This window comes from Ammospiza nelsoni, chromosome 26 (assembly GCF_027579445.1).
Source record: "Ammospiza nelsoni isolate bAmmNel1 chromosome 26, bAmmNel1.pri, whole genome shotgun sequence".
Classification (NCBI taxonomy): domain Eukaryota; kingdom Metazoa; phylum Chordata; class Aves; order Passeriformes; family Passerellidae; genus Ammospiza; species Ammospiza nelsoni.
This window is the reverse complement of record NC_080658.1, coordinates 2259997-2277006: the sequence shown is the minus strand read 5'-3', so window position 1 is coordinate 2277006 and position 17010 is coordinate 2259997. Positions and strand designations below refer to the sequence as shown.

The window sequence follows — 17010 nt, the reverse complement described above, 5'->3', positions numbered from 1 at the left end:
ATCTACCTGCAGCAGCTCCCGCCCCCGCCCGCCAGCGCCGCCCTGCCCCGGTACCGGCCCCCACCGGCACCCCCAGAGCCCTCAGGGGGGGTCCGGCCCGACCCCGGCACAACCCACCCCCAAAACCCCCCTGAGGTGGTGATGGGGAGTTTCCCACAATGCACCGGGCGTGGGGGGCACACGGGGACACCTCGGGGTGTCCTGGGCGTGCAGATGCCACCGAGCCCCAGCCGATTCCCCTAGAACCCCCCGATTCCCCTAGAACCCCCCAATTCCCCTAGAACCCCCTGATTCCCCTAGAACCCCCTGATTCCCCTAGAACCCTTTCCTCAGCCCCCTAAATTCCCCTATAAACCCCCAATCTCCCACCCCTCAGAGCCCCCCAACCCTCTAGAACCCCTCCTCAGCCCCCCAATTCCCCTATAACCCCCAATTCCCCGATAACCCCCCAGTTCCTCGATAACCCTTTCCTCAGCCCCTGAATTGGGGCTGGAAGGGTCCTGTGGGGAACGGGGTGTCCCCATTGTCCCCTCAGGGACCCCTGCCAGGTGGGACTATGGGGTCACGGGGGTCTCATGCAGGTCAGGGGCCCTTCCAGGAGGGTTGGGGGTGGAATTTGGGATTTGGGAATGCTGTGAGGTCCCCTTAGGAGCTCTGTGTGTGTCACCTATGGGATCCCTTGGGGGTGGCCCCTGTGGGTGACCCCACACGGGGTCTGGGAGTCCCCACTGGCTACTGGGGGTGCCATGGGGGTCACAGAGGTGTCCCCAAGGAGGGGTTCAGGGGTCCCTGTGGGGATGCTGAGGGTTCCTATTGGTTTGTGGGGAGGCTACAGGACCCCATAGAAACCCCACAGGGTTTTAGGTGGGGGTCCCATGAAGCAGTGGAGACTCCCATGGGAATCCAGAGCTCCTGTGAAGGTCATTTCAGGTCCCCCAGAGGTCATTTTGGGTCCCATGGGGGTGGGTGACACAGGGGTCACTGAGGTCATTGTGCATTTCATGGGGGTTTTGCGAGTCTTGGGGGTCACTGCAGGTGGCACACGGTGAGTTTGGGGGTCACTTTAGCTCATTAGAGGTGTCCTGGAAGTCCCTTTGGGTCATTTTGTGTCCCCCGGGGGTCACCGGGGTCACGGCGGTCCTCCCGAGCAGACGAGACGAGGGCGGGGCGGGACAGAGCGGCACCGGAAGTGAGCGCATCACGTGACTATACCCGGAAGCGGCAGCGCGGCGGCACCGGGGGCCATGAGCGGCGGCACCGGGAACGGGAACGGCGACGGCAACGGGGCCGAGAGCGGGGCCGAGCGGCGGGTCCGCATCGTGGTGGAGTATTGGTGAGGGGGGCGGACGGACCGAGGGGATCCCGGGGGTGGGAGCCAGCGGGGGTACCGGGGAACGGCCCGCAGCGGTACCGGAGCACCGGGAGCACAAACTGGGGGGGGGGGGGAACTGGGGTGAGGCATGAGGGGGTTCAGGCATGGAGGGGGCTGGGGGGAGAAGGCAGAGGCTGATTTAGAGGGGTTGGGGGAGGTGAGGAGGGGGTGGAGGGAGGTTGGGGGGCTCTGAGGGTGGGGGGGGTTGGGGGTTATGGGGGAATTTGGGGGGGTTACAGGGGAATTGGGGGGTTATAGGGGAATTTGGGGGGGTTATGGGGGAATTTGGGGGGGTTATAGGGGAATTTGGGGGGGTTATGGGGGAATTTGGGGGGGTTACAGGGGAATTGGGGGGTTATAGGGGAATTTGGGGGGGTTATGGGGGAATTTGGGGGGTTTACGGGGGAATTTGGGGGGGTTATGGGGGAATTTGGGGGGATTATAGGGGAATTGGGGGGGTTATAGGGGAATTGGGGGGGTTACGGGGGAATTGGGGGGGTTACGGGGGAATTTGGGGGGATTATAGGGGAATTTGGGGGGGTTACAGGGGAATTTGGGGGGGTTATGGGGGAATTTGGGGGGATTATAGGGGAATTGGGGGGGTTACGGGGGAATTGGGGGGTTATAGGGGAATTTGGGGGGGTTACGGGGGAATTTGGGGGGATTATAGGGGAATTTGGGGGGGTTATGGGGGAATTGGGGGGGGTTACAGGGGAATTGGGGGGTTATAGGGGAATTTGGGGGGGTTATGGGGGAATTTGGGGGGGTTATAGGGAAATTTGGGGGGGTTATAGGGGAATTTGGGGGGGTTATAGGGAAATTTGGGGGGGTTACAGGGGAATTTGGGGGGGTTATAGGGGAATTGGGGGGGGTTATGGGGGAATTTGGGGATATTATAAGGGAATTTGGGGGGGTTACAGGGGAATTTGGGGGGGTTATGGGGGAATTGGGGGGTTATAGGGGAATTTGGGGGGGTTATGGGGGAATTTGGGGGGGTTACAGGGGAATTGGGGGGGTTATAGGGGAATTTGGGGGGGTTATGGGGGAATTTGGGGGGGTTATAGGGGAATTGGGGGCTTGGGAAGGTGTTATGGAGGATGTGGGGGGCTCTGAGGATGGGGAATTGGGGGGTTATAGGCGATTTGGGGGGCGTTGAGGGTGGCGAATTGGGGCGCTGAGGGGCTTGTAAGGGAATTTGGAGGTTGAGGATTACAGAGGATTTGGGGGGCTCTGAGGGTGAGGAATTGGGGGGGTTATAGGGGAATTCGGGGGCTGAGGGTGGGGAATTGAGGGGTTACAGGGGAATTTGGGGGCTGAGGAAAGGGTTCTAGAGGAATTGGGGGGTTCTAGGGGAATTTGGGGGTTATAGAGGAATTGGGGGGCTGAGGAGGGGTTCTAGAGGAATTGGGGGGTTATAGGGGAATTGGGAGGGTGAGGAAGGGGTTATAGAGGATTTGGGGGCTCAGCTGGTGGAGAGTTGGGGGGTTACAGGGGAATTTGGGGGCTCAGGAAAAGGTTCTAGAGGATTTGGGGGTATTGAGGGTTATGGGCTATGAGGGTGTGGGAGGGCTCCTAAGGAGGACATTGGGAATCGGGGTGCAGGATGCAGCACAGCTCTTGTGGGGTGGCTCCTCAGTTCGGGGAGAGTTTTGGGGGGTCCTTGCACCCCCTCCTCAGGCTGTCCCCCCCCCCCCCTTCCCCAGCGAGCCCTGTGGCTTTGAGGCCACCTACCAGGAGCTGGCGAGCGCCGTGCGGGACGAGTACCCCGACATCGAGATCGAGTCCCGCCTGGGGGGCACTGGTGAGACCCCAAAGTGCCTCGGGGGGGACACCCCAGGGCCCCCCCAGTGCCCTGATGGGGTTTGGGGGGCTTGGAAGTCCAGGGAGGGGTTGGAAATCCAGGGAGGGGTTGGAAATCCAAAGGGGTGGGGTGGTCTGGGTGTTGTCACTCTGTAGGGTCGGTATGAGGGGGATGATGCCATGGGGGGATGATGCCATGGGGGGGTTTTGGGGGGACAGAAGTGACGGCTGGGCCCCCCTCAGGTGCCTTTGAGATCGAGATCAACGGGCAGCTGGTGTTCTCCAAGCTGGAGAATGGAGGTTTTCCCTACGAGAAGGATGTGAGTACCCACAGGGGGGTGTTTGCTTTGCAGGGAGCCCCCTCCTTTAATGGGATCGTTGTTTTATGGAGCCGTTCTCCTTCCTACCACCCTGCCAGGACCTTCTGCAGGTCGTGCTGGGGTAGGGTGGGAGGGGACAGAGGGGCAGCTCCTCAGGGTGGCCTGGGTTTGTCCCTGTCACCTCCGTGTCTCCCCAGCTGATCGAGGCCATCCGCAGAGCCCGCAATGGGGAGCCCCTGGAGAAAATCACCAACAGCCGCCCCCCCTGCGTCATCCTGTGACCCCCCCGGGGACAGCAGGGTCCCCCCGAGCTGCCTTCCCTAAACCCTGCAGCCCTGGGGGGCTCAGGAGCCTCCTGGTGGCACTGGGGGGCGTTGTGTCCCCTGCCCAACCTGCTGCGGGGCGGATTTGGGGTTCTCCCACCTGCCTTTGCCTCCCCCCCTCAGGGTACAGGTTTGGCACCCCCATTTCTCTGTGCTGGGGGTTCTGGGGGGGGTCTCCCATGAATGGGAGTTGGAGCAGCTCCCAGGGGAATGCACAGGCTGTAGCTTTCCCTGGGATGTGTTAATGATTAAAATCCCTGGGGCAGTGTTTCATGCAGGCCATGGGAAGGCCAGGCTGGCCCCACAGCCCCAGGTGTGTTCACACCCCCCCTGGCCATTCCCAGCTCTGCTTCCTGCCTGGAATGTCCCTGCCCTGGGCCTTGGGGTGAGGGGGTCCCCTCTTTATTCTATACTGTGTATAAACCCAAAGGCCTGGGGGGAATAAAGGATGGAGAATGTGGCTGCTCTGGTGTCCCTTGGGATTGGGGGGTTCCAAAATCAGGAATTTTGTGCTGCAGGGAAGTGGTGGGGGGTGGCAGAGAAGGGAGGGAGGGAAGGGGAATAAAGGAGGGGTGGGGGAAGGAAAAGGAGGGGAAAGGAGAAGAAGAAATGGAAAAGGGAATGGAGAAAAGGGAAAAGGAAACAGGAAAAGGAATGGAAAAAGAGGGAAAAGGAAACAGAAAAAGGAATGGAAAAAGAGGGAAAAGGAAACAGAAAAAGGAATGGAAAAAGAGGGAAAAGGAAACAGAAAAAGGAATGGAAAAAGGGGGAAAAGGAAACAGAAAAAGGAATGGAAAAGGGGAAAGGAAATGGGGGAGGAAAGGAACGGGGGAAAAGGAGGAGTGGGAGGAGGAAAAGGAGGGGAAAGGGGAAGAAGTGGAAAAGGGGAAATGGAGAAAAGGAAAAAGAAACAGAAAAAGGAATGGAAAAAGAGGGAAAAGGAAATGGAGAAAGGGAAAAGGGACAAGAAAAGGAATGGAAAAAGAGAGAAAAGGAAATGGAGAAAGGGAAAAGGGACAGGAAAAGGAATGGAAAAGGAAGGAAAAGGGAAGGGGAAAGGAAATGGGGGAGGAAGGGAAGGGGAAAAAAGGAGGACTGGGAGAAGGGAAGGGAAAGGGGAAGAAGAAAGAAGCAAAAAAGGGAAGACAAAAGGGGAAAAGGGAATGGAGAAAGGGAAAATGGGACAGAAAAAGGAATAGAAAGGAAGGGAAGGGAAATAGGGAAGGAAAAAGGGGGAAGAAGAAGGGGAAAAGGGGAAGGAAAAAGGAGAAAAAAAAGAGAAGGAAAATGGGAAAAAAGAAGGAAAAAGGGAACGGATATAAGATGTTGGTCCTTGGGAGACAGAGCTGGATTTGACAGAGAAGGAGAAACCAATCAGACCACGGGAGTAGAAAAACAACCAATGTACAATTGTCAAATATACATCCCGGTGCTCCCAGGGAATCCCGGAGCCGCCGGGACTGCTCTCAGTCCAGCTGCCCTCAGTGCAAGTCCTCGTGTCCCAGGCACTGGGACAGCCCTGCATGGGGGGGATGGCACAGGGGCTGTCCTTCTGCGGGCCCTGCTGGCTCTGAGCTGCTCCTGGGGGCACCCAGGGTGACGCTGGTGTCCCCGCTGTGCTGTCCCACAGCGTCCTGGCTCCGCCAGCGGTGCCACCCCTGGGCACAGGGGTGCACCCCCAGCCCCACAGCTGCGGCTCATCCCTCCCTGAGCTGCCTTGGTGAAGTTGGGGGGGTCTCTCCTACACGGCCGTGGCGTCGGGGCCGGCCAGGCCGAGGTACTCGGGGTTCTCGGCCGTGGGCGTCGTGCCAGGGCCACCTTCGGGGCCACCACCCTTGGCAGGGTCCTGGTTCCAGTAGTAGGGGTTGTCGAAGGCCTGGCTGAAGGGGCCGGGGCTGGGGGTGCCGTGGGGTGGTGCCAGGTACTCGGGGTTCTCCACAGCGTGGCCGAAGGGCCCTGGGAAGGAGTTCTTGGGGTCCTTGATGAGCCCGTTCTTGCCCTGGTGCCCCTTGGGTTTGTCCGGCGGGGACGGGGGCGCGCGGGGCGGGCGCTCCCCAGCCTGGTTCACGTACTCTGCAGGGGGAGGGACATGTTAGGGACCCTCCAGGGGGCATGGGACAGGCAGACAGGCTGGACCCCCAGCACCTCCCCAAGGGTCTGGCCATGCCCTCCTTACCTGGCATGGTGCTGAGGGGGGCTGGCACAGTGAAGCACTCGGGGTCTTCTCCATCCTTGGCCGTCAGCCCGGTGGGATCCTCGCTGTACCGGGGCAGGGTGCCAGGCTCCCGCCCCGAGGGGCTCTGCAGGGCCACCTTGTCCCCATCTGGCACCTCTGGGACAGGTCCCTCTGGCCCCTCTGCCAGGCCTTGGGCAGGGAAGGAGAAGGAGGCCAAGCCCTCGCCCTCTTCCACCTTGGCTGGAGACTCTGCCGTGCTCTGGGTGTGGGAGGGGACACAGAGTCGGGCACTTGAGCCCGTCCCAGACGTGGCACGGGGTCACCTCCTCACCTGGAGCCCCCTGCCAGCCCTCCCTCCCCACGTACCCGCACGGAGGAGATGCGGCTGCGGTAGGTGGTGGAGGTGTCGGTGCTGAAGAAGCCGTGGTGGGGCACCAGGTACTCCTCAGCGTCCACCAGGTCGTCCATGTCCTCCTCATCCAGCAGTGCCCGGTAGAAGGTGCTGTCCATGGAGCCAGGCACCCCCACCATGTCGTTCTGGGGGGGTCACAGTGCTCAGTGCTCACCCCAAGGCACAAATGAGGGGACAGGAGCTCGGGGATGTCCATACCTGGATGACCACGAAGCGCTGGGGGTCGCGGGCCATGCGGGAGAACTCGGTGACCAACTCCCGGAACTTGGGCCGGCACTCGGAGTCAATCATCCAACCTGAGCAGAGCCAGGTGCCATCAGGGGCTGGGAGCAGGGTGACAGCAGGCTCTGTCCCCTCCCTGTCCCCGTGTCCCCTCCCCGTACATTTCACCATGATCATGTAGACGTCGATGGTGCAGATGGGTGGCTGCGGCAGCCGCTCGCCCTTCTCCAGCAGGTCTGGGATCTCCCTGGCTGGGATCCCATCATAGGGCTTTGCCCCAAACGTCATCAGCTCCCACACGGTGACACCTGGAGGGGACAGGGGACAGCTGTGGGGGTGAGCAGTGCATTGGGAGCCCCCAAGTCCCCCGGGGTGGGGACACCCTGACGCACCGTAACTCCAGACGTCGCTCTGGTGCGTGAAGCGCCGTCGGAGGATGGACTCCAGCGCCATCCACTTGATGGGCACCTGGGACAGAGAGGTGAGCAGGACCAGGGGATGGCTGTCACCGAGGGGAGCACCGCTGTCCCTGAGTCCCACGCCCTACCTTGCCACCATCAGCATGGTACTCAGTCTCGTCGATGTCCAGCAGCCGGGCCAGCCCAAAGTCAGTGATCTTGACGTGGTTGGGGCTCTTGACCAAGACGTTGCGAGCGGCCAAGTCCCGGTGCACCAGCCTCACCTCCTCCAGGTAACTCATGCCCTGGAGGTGGCAACATGTCCAGCTGTCCCTGGTGTCCCCAAGGACCTCCCCAGAGCTGCCCAGGTGCCCTGTCGTACCTTGGCGATCTGCACACACCAGTTGAGCAGGTCCTGGGAGCCGATGTGGTCCTTGTTCTCCCTCACGTAGTCCAGCAGGCAGCCGTAGGGCATCAGCTGCGTCACCAGCTGCACCGTGGAGGTCAGGCAGATGCCCAGCAGCCGGGACACATAGGGGCTGCCCACCCCTGCCATCACATAGGCCTCCTGTGGGCAGCAGGGGGGTCAGGGTGGGGGTCAGGGCGGGCAGGGGCTGCTGCCAGCCCTGTTCCCCTCAGTGTTGTGACCACACTCACATCCAGGATCTCCTTGTTGGCTTTGGGCGATGTGTTCTCCCGCAAGACTTTGATGGCCACCGGGATCTTCACGCTCTCCCCATCAGGGATCCAGATGCCCTGAGGTGGGGACAAGCAGGTGAGGGGATGCAGAGCAGGGAGGGTCACATCCCGCTGTGCTGTCCCCACTCCTCACCTTATAGACGGTGCCAAAAGCACCAGAACCCAAAACTTTCACTTTCTTCAGCTCCGTCTCCTTGAGGATCCTCATCTGGGCTTGGTTGGGGAGGGCCCCGCTGGGCGTCAGTGGCTCCACCAGCTGTGGGGCATGGAGGGGTGAGGAAGGCCTGACTCCTCATCCCTCCCAAGCCCCGAGGGTCCCCTCCTGCCCCCCGGGAGGTTCCCACCTCGGTCTCCTGCAGCAGCCTCCGCATGGTGTGCTTGCGCTCCTGCTGCCGCCGGCGCTTGACGCAGATGACGGTGATGAGGAGCAGGACGATGACCAGCAGAGCCCCAACCACACCAGCAATGATGGAGGTCACCTGGCTGTGTGCCAAAATGCCATCAGTGTGGGGGACTGCCACCCAGAGAGGTGGTGGCACAACAGAGCCACACCCCTACTGTGATGGTGTTCACAAGGGTCTCAGGATGAGGGAAGAGATGAGGATCTGACTCCATGTTTCAGAAGGCTTGATTTATTATTTTATTATATATATTATATTAAAAATATACTAAAAGAAGAAAGGATTTCTTCAGAAGGTTGGCTAAGAATAGAAAAAGAAAGAATGATAACAAAGGTTTGTGGCTCGGACTCTCTGTCTGAGCCAGCTCACTTTGATTGGCCATTAATTAGAAACAACCAACATGGGCCAATCACAGATGCACCTGTTGCATTCCACAGCAGCAGATAATCATTGTTTATATTTTGTTCCTGAGGAGAAAAAATCCTAAAGAAAAGATTTTTCATCAAAGATGTCTGTGACACCCTTACCTCGGCTTCTGGTCCACGGGACAGCCGTCCTCATCCCGGATGGTGCACCTGGGGACACAGGTGTACCCCCGTGCTGTCAGCAGCCCCCTGCAGCTGCCAGCACCCCCTCCTCATCTAGGGACCCCCCCAACTCACGAGTGGGTGCAATTGGTGGGGCAGAGTTGGCACACCCCGAATTCATCCGGGTATTTCCAGACGGGCACGAAGGAGGCGTCGGCCTTGACGCCGCTGGGGCAGCGCCGCACGCACTGCTGGGCGTCCTTGTAGTGGGCACAGGCCACGCACTGGTCTGGATCCTGCAGGAACAGGGCTGGATTGAGGGACCCAGGTGTGTGGGGACACCCTCACCCCCTCAATGTGTGTCCCTGTCCTCACAGATCCAAAGCAGGTCTCGGTGCCATTCTGGGGCTGGCACTCGGGGTGGCACGGCAGGCACCGCGTCCCGTTGGCGTGTTCCCTGATGGCTCTGCAGGGCAAAAAGGGGCAGGGATGGGATCCCAGCCTCACCCTGCAGTGTGTGTGGGGGCTGTTTGGCACTGCCAAGGGTCTCCACTCACCCATCCAGGAGGTTGCAGGAGGCCACGCACTCCTGGCCGCGCAGGAACCGCTCGCAGGCCACGCACTGGGTGGGACCGGGGCCCCAGCAGTGCCCCTGGGCACAGAGGTGGAAGCAAACCAGCCCCTCTCTCTCTGCAGGAGGGGCACCATCAGCACCTTTGTCACCAATGGGGGGATCCACCATCTCCCCCCACCCCAACAGGACCCCTCTTACCGCACTGCTCGGGGGGTTTGTTGTGGGTCTGGAAGAGGCGCTGCCGGGGGTTCCGGAAGATGCTGTGCCAGGGCACCTTCTGCAGGAAGCAGAGCTGGGGGTTGTGGTGCACCAGCACCATCCCACTGCTGATCTCCTGCAGGGCCCTCAGCCCCAGCGCCTGCACCGCCAGGTCCTGCAGGGTCAGCGAGTAGGCGCCGCTGCCGAGACAGCCACGGGTCAGACACGCCTGGCACTGTGTGCCCATGGTCCCCTGTGTCCTTCCAGTGTCCCCTCATGGTCCCCTGCACCCCTCCATGTCCTCTCTGCATCCCCATGTTCCTGTGTCACTCCATGTCCCCTCATGTGTCCCCCTACATCCCTCCATGTCCCTCCTGTGCCTCAACATCTCCCCCTGTCCCCTCTGCATCCCCATGTTCCCGTGTCACTCCATGTCCCTGTGTCCCCTCATGTGTGCCCCTGTATCTCCCCACATCCCCATGTTCCCGTGTCACTCCATGTCCCCATATCCCCTCATGTGTGCCCCTACATCCCCTCTGCATCCCCATGTTCCTGTGTCACTCCATGTCCCTGTGTCCCCCCATGTGTCCCCCTGTATCTCCCCACATCCCCATGTTCCCGTGTCACTCCATGTCCCCATATCCCCTCATGTGTCCCCCTGCATCCCCCCATGTCCCTCTGTCCCCTCATGTGTCCCCCTGCATCCCCCCATGTCCCTCTGTCCCCTCATGTGTCCCCCTGCATCCCTCCATGCCCCCTCTGCATCTCCATGTTCCCTTGTCACCCCATATCCCTGTTTCCCCCTGAATCCCTCTATGTCCCTGTGTCCCCTCATCTGTCCCCCTGCATCCCTCCATGTCCCCTCATGTGTCCCCATGCATCTCCCTACATCCCCATGTTCCCATGTCACTCCATGTCCCCGTGTCCCCTCATGTGTCCCCATGTCCCCGCTCACTTGTGCAGGACCCTGCCCCGGATCACCCGCAGGTTCTGGAACACTCCCAGGTCCTTCATGTCCGGTGGCCAGGCTGCGATGTAGAGGAATCCTGGGGGGAGCCGAGTGTCACCCCCTGATGTCCCCCCCAAACCCAGAGCCCCCCAGTGCCCCCCAGTGCCCCCCAGCTCTCACCCGTCAGCTCCTCCAGGCTCTCGAAGATCCGCAGCAGTTTGGGGTCCAGGGGTGGGGTGTTGGTGCTGGGGTCCCTGCAGGGATGGCAGGGAGGTTGGGGGGGTCCTTTTGGGGGTCCCCAGTGGGCTCAGGGAGGGGATTCAGGCACTCACCCAGCGAAGGTCTCGGGGAGGAAAGCCAGGCTCCCAAAAATCTTGGTGCAGCCAGAGAAGTGTTGGATGTTGGAGGCGTTCACAGCACGGACACCCTTCAGGAAATCCACTCCCAGCCCGTAGCACACTGGGGGGGCACGGCAGGGATGTGCTCTTCCAGGACCCCTGAGCCCCCCCAAAACACTGCCCCACCAGCCACAGGGCACAACAGCACCCCCACACAGCCTCGGAGACCCCAGAGCTGCACTGAGCATGGATCACCCCCATCCCAGGGGCCTCCAGAGCCCTCCAAAACTTGGGAAGGCTTCTTACCAAACCCTTGGGGTCCCCAGAGCCCCTCAAGGCTTGGGAAGGCTTCTTACCGAACCCTTGCGGTCCCCAGAGCCCCTCAAGACTTGGGAAGGCTTCTTACCAAACCCTTGGGGTCCCCAGAGCCCCTCAAGACCTGGGAAGGCTTCTTACCGAACCCTTGCGGTCCCCAGAGCCCCTCAAGACTTGGGAAGGCTTCTTACCAAACCCTTGGGGTCCCCAGAGCCCCTCAAGACTTGGGAAGGCTTCTTACCGAACCCTTGCGGTCCCCAGAGCCCCTCAAGACTTGGGAAGGCTTCTTACCAAACCCTTGGGGTCCCCAGAGCCCCTCAAGACCTGGGAAGTCTTCTTACCAAACCCTTGGGGTCCCCAGAGCCCCTCAAGACTTGGGAAGGCTTCTTACCAAACCCTTGGGGTCCCCAGAGCCCCTCAAGACCTGGGAAGGCTTCTTACCAAACCCTTGGGGTCCCCAGAGCCCCTCAAGACTTGGGAAGGCTTCTTACCAAACCCTTGGGGTCCCCAGAGCCCCTCAAGACTTGGGAAGGCTTCTTACCAAACCCTTGGGGTCCCCAGAGCCCCTCAAGACCTGGGAAGGCTTCTTACCAAAACCCTTGGGGTCCCCAGAGTGCCCCCAGACTCCAGGGTATTGCTCCCCCACATCCCTGGTGTCCCCAGAGCCACTCTGGGGGGCTGCTCACCCACACTCCTGGGGTCCCCAGACCTGTCCAGATAGTGGGGGGCTGCTCACCTGCATTTCTGGGGTCCCCAAACCTATCCAGATACTTGGGGTGCTGCTCACCCACAACCTTGAGAACCCCATGGACATTGAGAGCTGCTCACCCACAACCCTGCAGCATCCAGAGTCCCCCTCCCCATGCCCCGGGGGCTGCTCCCCCACATCCCCAGGGCACCCAGAGCCCCCCCAAACCCCAGGGGGGGTTTCTCACCCTCTGGGCAGGGTTTGCTGCACTTCTCACACTTCTGCACGTTGTTGACCGTGACCTCCTGGCTGTTCTGGGGGCACACGAGGGTGCAGGACCCCACCTCCGTGGCGAGGTAATTGTCTGCAGGGGGTGGCAGGAAGGGAGGGGGGGTCAGGGCCACGCTGGCTGCCCCTGCACCCCCCCAGGGTGGCACTCACAGGGACACTGGCTGACACAGCTGGCACCAAAGGTGTAGCGCCCATCGGGGTTGGGCATCGACTCGAAGGTGTCCGAGTTGTAGACGACGAGTGGAGGGCAGTGCAGCTCGCAGATCCCGCTCCTGTTGAAGTTCAGGCATGCCTGGGGAGGGGACACAGCTGTGTGAGACCCCTGTGTCCCCCCAGGACCCTCAATGTCCCTGTCCCATGCTCACCAAGCAGTCGGAGTGCTTGGGGCCGGTGCAGCCAGCAGCGCACTGCTCGTGGCAGCAATCCGTGGGTTTTGTGCCCTTGCAGCGTGGGCAGCCGTGGCAGATGCTGTTGGTCACTGCAGGGACACAGAGGGACACGTTGGGGACACAAATTCCCCCCCCTCCAGGCAATGGGGGAGACACCAGGATGAAGGGTTGGAGGGTAAGGGGGGTTCCGGGGTGAAAATCTGGGTGGTGGGAATTGAGATGGAAAATAAAAACAGTAGGAAAGGAATTTAGGGGGGAAAGTTCCCAGGGATGGGATTTGGGGTGTAAGAGGAAGCTCCCAGAGCAGAGATTTGGGGTGTAAGCAGAGGTCTTCAAGGCAGGGATTTGGGGTGTAAGGGGAGGCTCCCAGAGCAGGAATTTGGGGTGTAAGGGGAGGCTCCCAGAGCAGGGGTTTGGGGTGCAAGGGGAAGCTCCCAGAGCAGGGGTTTGGGGTGCAAGGGGAAGCTCCCAGAGCAGGAATTTGGGGTGCAAGGGGGAGGCTCCCAGAGCAGGGATTTGGGGTGCAAGGGGAGGCTCCCAGAGCAGGGATTTGGGGTGTAAGGGAAGGCTCCCAGAGCAGGGATTTTAAAGGATGTCTGGGACCAAGATTTGGGTGCTATGTAGGGCTCAGTGGAACAAGGATTTGGGGGCTAAACAGGTCAGGGTGCTTCTGGGGGCAAGATTTAGGTGGTAAATGGGGGGTCAGTGGGACAGAGATTTGGGGGGACAAATGGAAGGTCCAGAGATTCTCTGTAAATTGGACTTAGGTGACAAGCAGGGCTCAGCAGGGCAACAATTTGGGAGTGCAAGCAGAATGTCCAGGGAGTCTGGGACACAGATTTGGGTGCCAAGTGGTGATCAGTGAAGCAGGGGCAGGAAGGAAAGGGGTTCCCAGGGGCTTTGGGGGTCCCTGAGGGGGGCTCAGAGCCTCTGTGGGCCCCACACTCACATGTCTGGCAATCCTGTTTGCCCTCACCCCAGCAGCGCCCCTCGGCACAGAGCGCCTGGCAGTCAGGACCTGCACAGGGGGCAGAGTGAGCAGGGGGTGCCAGGAGGGGCTGGAACCCCCCAGAACCCCCCCTGGCAGCACAAACCCCCCACTCACAGCTGCGGGTGCGGGCGCTCTCCACCTGGATGTCGGCACGGAACTCGTTGTGCCGGTGCAGGATGTCGCTCCACAGGATGGTCTCCTGGAAACACAGCTCGGGGTTCCTCTCGATGAGCACCCCTCCCTTCAGGATCTCTGTGGGGGGACAGGTTGGGGGGTCAGCATGGCCCTGCAGCTCCCACTCCTCGGTAGGGAGCTGGGGAGCACCCAGAACTTTTTGGGTTCCCAGACTGGAGCTGGCAGCTCCCAACTGCAGGAGCAGCAACCCACATATCCGAGTATTCCAGACAGGGCTTCCCCACCTGTGAGGTGCCTCATGCCGAGCTGCCGCAGCCCCGGTGCCCCGGCGGGGCCGGCGTTGCCCAGCACGGCCAGGGCGTAGCGCTCCTGGAAGAGCTGCGTGCCGCGGATGATGCGCAGGCTCTGCAGCTCCAGCCCGCTCACTTGGTTCTCCGCGATCAGCACGTAGCCCTGCACCTCCTTGATGTCCTGCCATGGGGGGGACGCGGGTGAGGGGTCGGTCAGACCCTCGTCTTTCCCCCCTTTGAGGCGTTTTAGCGCTGCGCACCTTGAGGAAGGAGGTGTCGGCGTCGGCGGGCAGGTAGGTGAGCTCCAGGTTGCCCTGCACCACCTGGCAGCCCTGGTACAGGTGCCGCAGGGTCTCGTAGTGGCTCTCGGGGCTGGAGGGACGCAGCAGCTTCATGTCGGTGCCGGTGCAGACTGTGGGGACAGCGGGGGCTCAGCGGGTCCTCCTCTCCCTCCACGGGACACACACGGAGCTCCGGCCCCCGCAGGAAACGCCGCGGGTGCGGCGGCCGCCGTTTATCTCCAACAGCTTCCGATGGGTTTCCTGCACCGAGGCTCCCCCGGATCCCAACCCCGGCAAAGCCCGACCGGGCCCCGCTGGAGGCACAACGGGGATCGGTGTCTCCCCGTGCCCGCGGCGGGGGCTGGGTTGGGACCCCCAGAGCGGCGGGGCCGGAGCGGGGGCCGCGGGCAGGAATGCGCTGCCCACGCCGAGACAAGACCCGATTGTTGAGCGGCGACGGCCGCGAGGCCCCGCCGGCCCCATCCACTGTGGGGGGCTCCTGGCCGGGAGAGCATCCCCGGGCATCCCGGCGGGGCTGGGGGTGTGCGGGAACCCGCGCTGGGCGCCGGGCCCCGGGCGGGTGAGTCACGGGCGCGGGTGGCACCGGGCCCCGGCCGCCCGCTCCCGGCTGGAACCGCCTTTTCAGGTCGGGCGTGTTTGGGGAGCAGCGCTGACGCAGGGCTGGCGGGCACGGCTCGGCACGGCACGGCCCAGCCCCGGCGCGCCCGCGGCCCCCGGCACCCCAACAACACCCAACACCCACCGGGGAGAGCCCCCCGCGCCACACCGAGCCCCGCTCCCCGCGCTGACCCCGCCGACACAGCGGTGTCACCCCCAGAGCCGTCCCAGCACGGGCAGGGGACACACGGGGGTCTGGGGGGGCTCGGTGTCCGGTCCCGGCTGCTCGGTGGCTGAGTGACAGCCCCCGGTGCTGGGCAGCTGCGGGCCCGCAGAGCCGGCTGGCACTCGCCTCCCCCGCCTGCTCCGAGGCCTCTCCGAGCCGGGGAAAACGCGGCCAGGAAGGAGGAAACCCCCCTGAATTTGGGGTTCGGCTGTGTCCCACCCGAGCGGGGTGAAACGGGGGGACGCGGGAAGGGGAAGCGCGGGGCGGCCAAAGCTCAAGGTCTGCGCCCACACCTGCCGTGAGAGGCGCGGGGTGCTGGGGCTTCCCCGGGGCAAAGGGCGGGTGGGACAAGTGTGAGGATCCTGGTGGGATCCCGGCTCTGCTCCCCCTGGATTTGGGTTTGGGTGCTCGCCCAGCTCCCCTGTGGGCACCGGGCAGGGCAGGGACTGCTCGGTCCTGCCGGGCTCACCCAGCGGGCGCTGCCAGCACCGAGCACCGGGGCTGCCCACGGGTGTCCGGCCGAGCCCGTGAGCCACGTGCCCACGGGGCTGTCCCCAACCAGGAGCCGGCCCCACACAGACCGTCCCAGCACCGTGAGCTGTGTCCCCACGTCCCCGTCCCACCACCCCACACCGAGCATTCACTTTCCAAACTCCCGCTGCTGGAGCTGCCCCCCGACACGAGGAATGAGGCGGCAGGGTCAAACTTTTGGGGCTGCCGGTGCCCATTTTGGGGCCACCAGCGCCGTGCCCTGCTGGCCCCGTTCCTGCCCCGTTCCCGCGGAGCGTGGCCGAGGCCCGGGGGCTGCCGGGCCGGGCTCCCCGCTCCCCCCGGGGCTGGGCTGGGTGCGGCACGTCGAGAATGTGGATGGGAGCGACGGGGACGCACCCACCCAGGCACCGAGCCGCTCCCGATGCCCACGGGGAGAGAACCCCCACAAGTTGGGGACCCCCGTTCCCGCTTCTCCCGGCGGTACCGGAGCCCTGCGCGCTGCACCCCGCTCCGGGCTCTACCGGAGCCCCTAAATCCTAAATCCTCGGGAATCGTGCAGCTCGGGGGGACCGGGGTGAGCGGGCAGGGCCTCCCGCTGGGCCCCAGCGCCTCCCAGTCCGCACCAGTTCGGCTCCCAGTCCTGGTGGCCGCAGGGACAGCGGGGTCGCGCTGCCCACGGCGGGGAGAACCGGGGGCACCCAGGGGGCACCGGGAGAGGCGGTCCCGTCACTTCCAACCGTGCAGCCCCCGGTGCCCCCCAGAGCTGCCCGGTCCCACCCCCGGTGCCCCCCTCGTTCGCAACTCGAGGCCGCCACGCTCCCCTCCCGCTTCTCCCTCGGTTCCCCCCACCGTCCCCTCCCGGTTTTCCACTCGGTCCCACCCCCGATGTCCCCCCGGTGCCCTCTCGGTCACGCCCCCCGTGTCCCCCCCTCCCTTGCCCCGTTCGCCCTCCCGGTGCCCCCCCAGTCCCGTGCAAAACTTTACGCGAAGTCGCCGCGCGGGGCCGGAGTCCCCCCGAGTCCCGGTGCCCCCCGGTGTTCCCCGGTGGGACCCACCTTCGGCGGCGGCGGGGGGGCACAGGGCGGCCAGCAGCAGCAGCAGCAGCAGCAGCAGCAGCGCGGCTCCGAGGCAGCCCCCGGCCGCGATCATGGTGCTCAGCGCGGCCCGCGGCCCATGGCCCCGCCGCCGCTGCTCCGGGAAAGTTTGCGGAGCCGGAGCCGCCGCCTCCCGCCGCTCCCGGGCTCCGCCTCGCGATCCCGATCCCGGTCCCGGCCCCGGGCGAGGGCGCGCCGCGCGCTCCCGCCGCCCCCGCGCGCTCCCGCCGGCCCGGAGCGGGACGGACCCCCCCGACCCACCCACCCGCTTCCAACCTCCCGGAGCCCCGGGAATGTCCCGCCCCGGATCCCCCTTCCCTGCTCCCGAGCACCGGGAATCACCGCCGTCCATGCACCGGCAGCACCGGGAACCCCCGTTCCCCCTTTCCCATCCCCATTTCCAGGGGGGCTCCGACCCCACTTTCCAACCCCCCCGGAGCAGCAGGTGCCCCGAAACCCCCCGGTCCATCCCCGCCATCCCGGAGTGCCCC

At 63.3% G+C, this 17010-nt stretch overlaps 2 protein-coding genes across 3 annotated transcripts in view; one reads left to right on the top strand and one right to left on the bottom strand.

Moving 5' to 3' along the window:
• The first annotated feature begins 1212 nt into the window (after positions 1–1212).
• Positions 1213–17010, top strand: part of MIEN1 (migration and invasion enhancer 1) — a 53527-nt gene continuing 37729 nt past the window's right edge. Inside the window, exons 1-4 of one of the 2 annotated variants that reach the window (XR_009420056.1) lie at positions 1213–1333; positions 3076–3173; positions 3416–3492; positions 3690–4272. Coding sequence is in view for 1 of the 2 variants with exons in the window: in XM_059489447.1 (XP_059345430.1) it covers positions 1245–1333; positions 3076–3173; positions 3416–3492; positions 3690–3773 (348 nt within the window). In the remaining variant the exon portion in view is untranslated. Of the gene's footprint in view, positions 1334–3075; positions 3174–3415; positions 3493–3689; positions 4276–17010 lie in introns of those variants that run through there. The other variant, XM_059489447.1, reaches the window with a different exon arrangement.
• On the bottom strand, positions 5210–16637 carry ERBB2 (erb-b2 receptor tyrosine kinase 2). Its single transcript, XM_059489123.1, has 27 exons — positions 16481–16637; positions 14069–14220; positions 13803–13989; positions 13498–13635; positions 13342–13410; positions 12369–12481; positions 12154–12295; positions 11960–12076; positions 10704–10830; positions 10552–10625; positions 10378–10468; positions 9423–9622; positions 9208–9340; positions 9026–9116; positions 8786–8946; positions 8651–8698; positions 8067–8205; positions 7856–7978; positions 7681–7779; positions 7406–7591; positions 7173–7328; positions 7018–7093; positions 6787–6933; positions 6602–6699; positions 6358–6528; positions 5992–6250; positions 5210–5888 (listed from the first exon to the last, which is right to left on the bottom strand). The coding sequence occupies exons 1-27, from the start codon at positions 16572–16574 to the stop codon at positions 5557–5559; spliced, it is 3723 nt and encodes a 1240-aa protein (XP_059345106.1). The 5' UTR covers positions 16575–16637; the 3' UTR covers positions 5210–5556.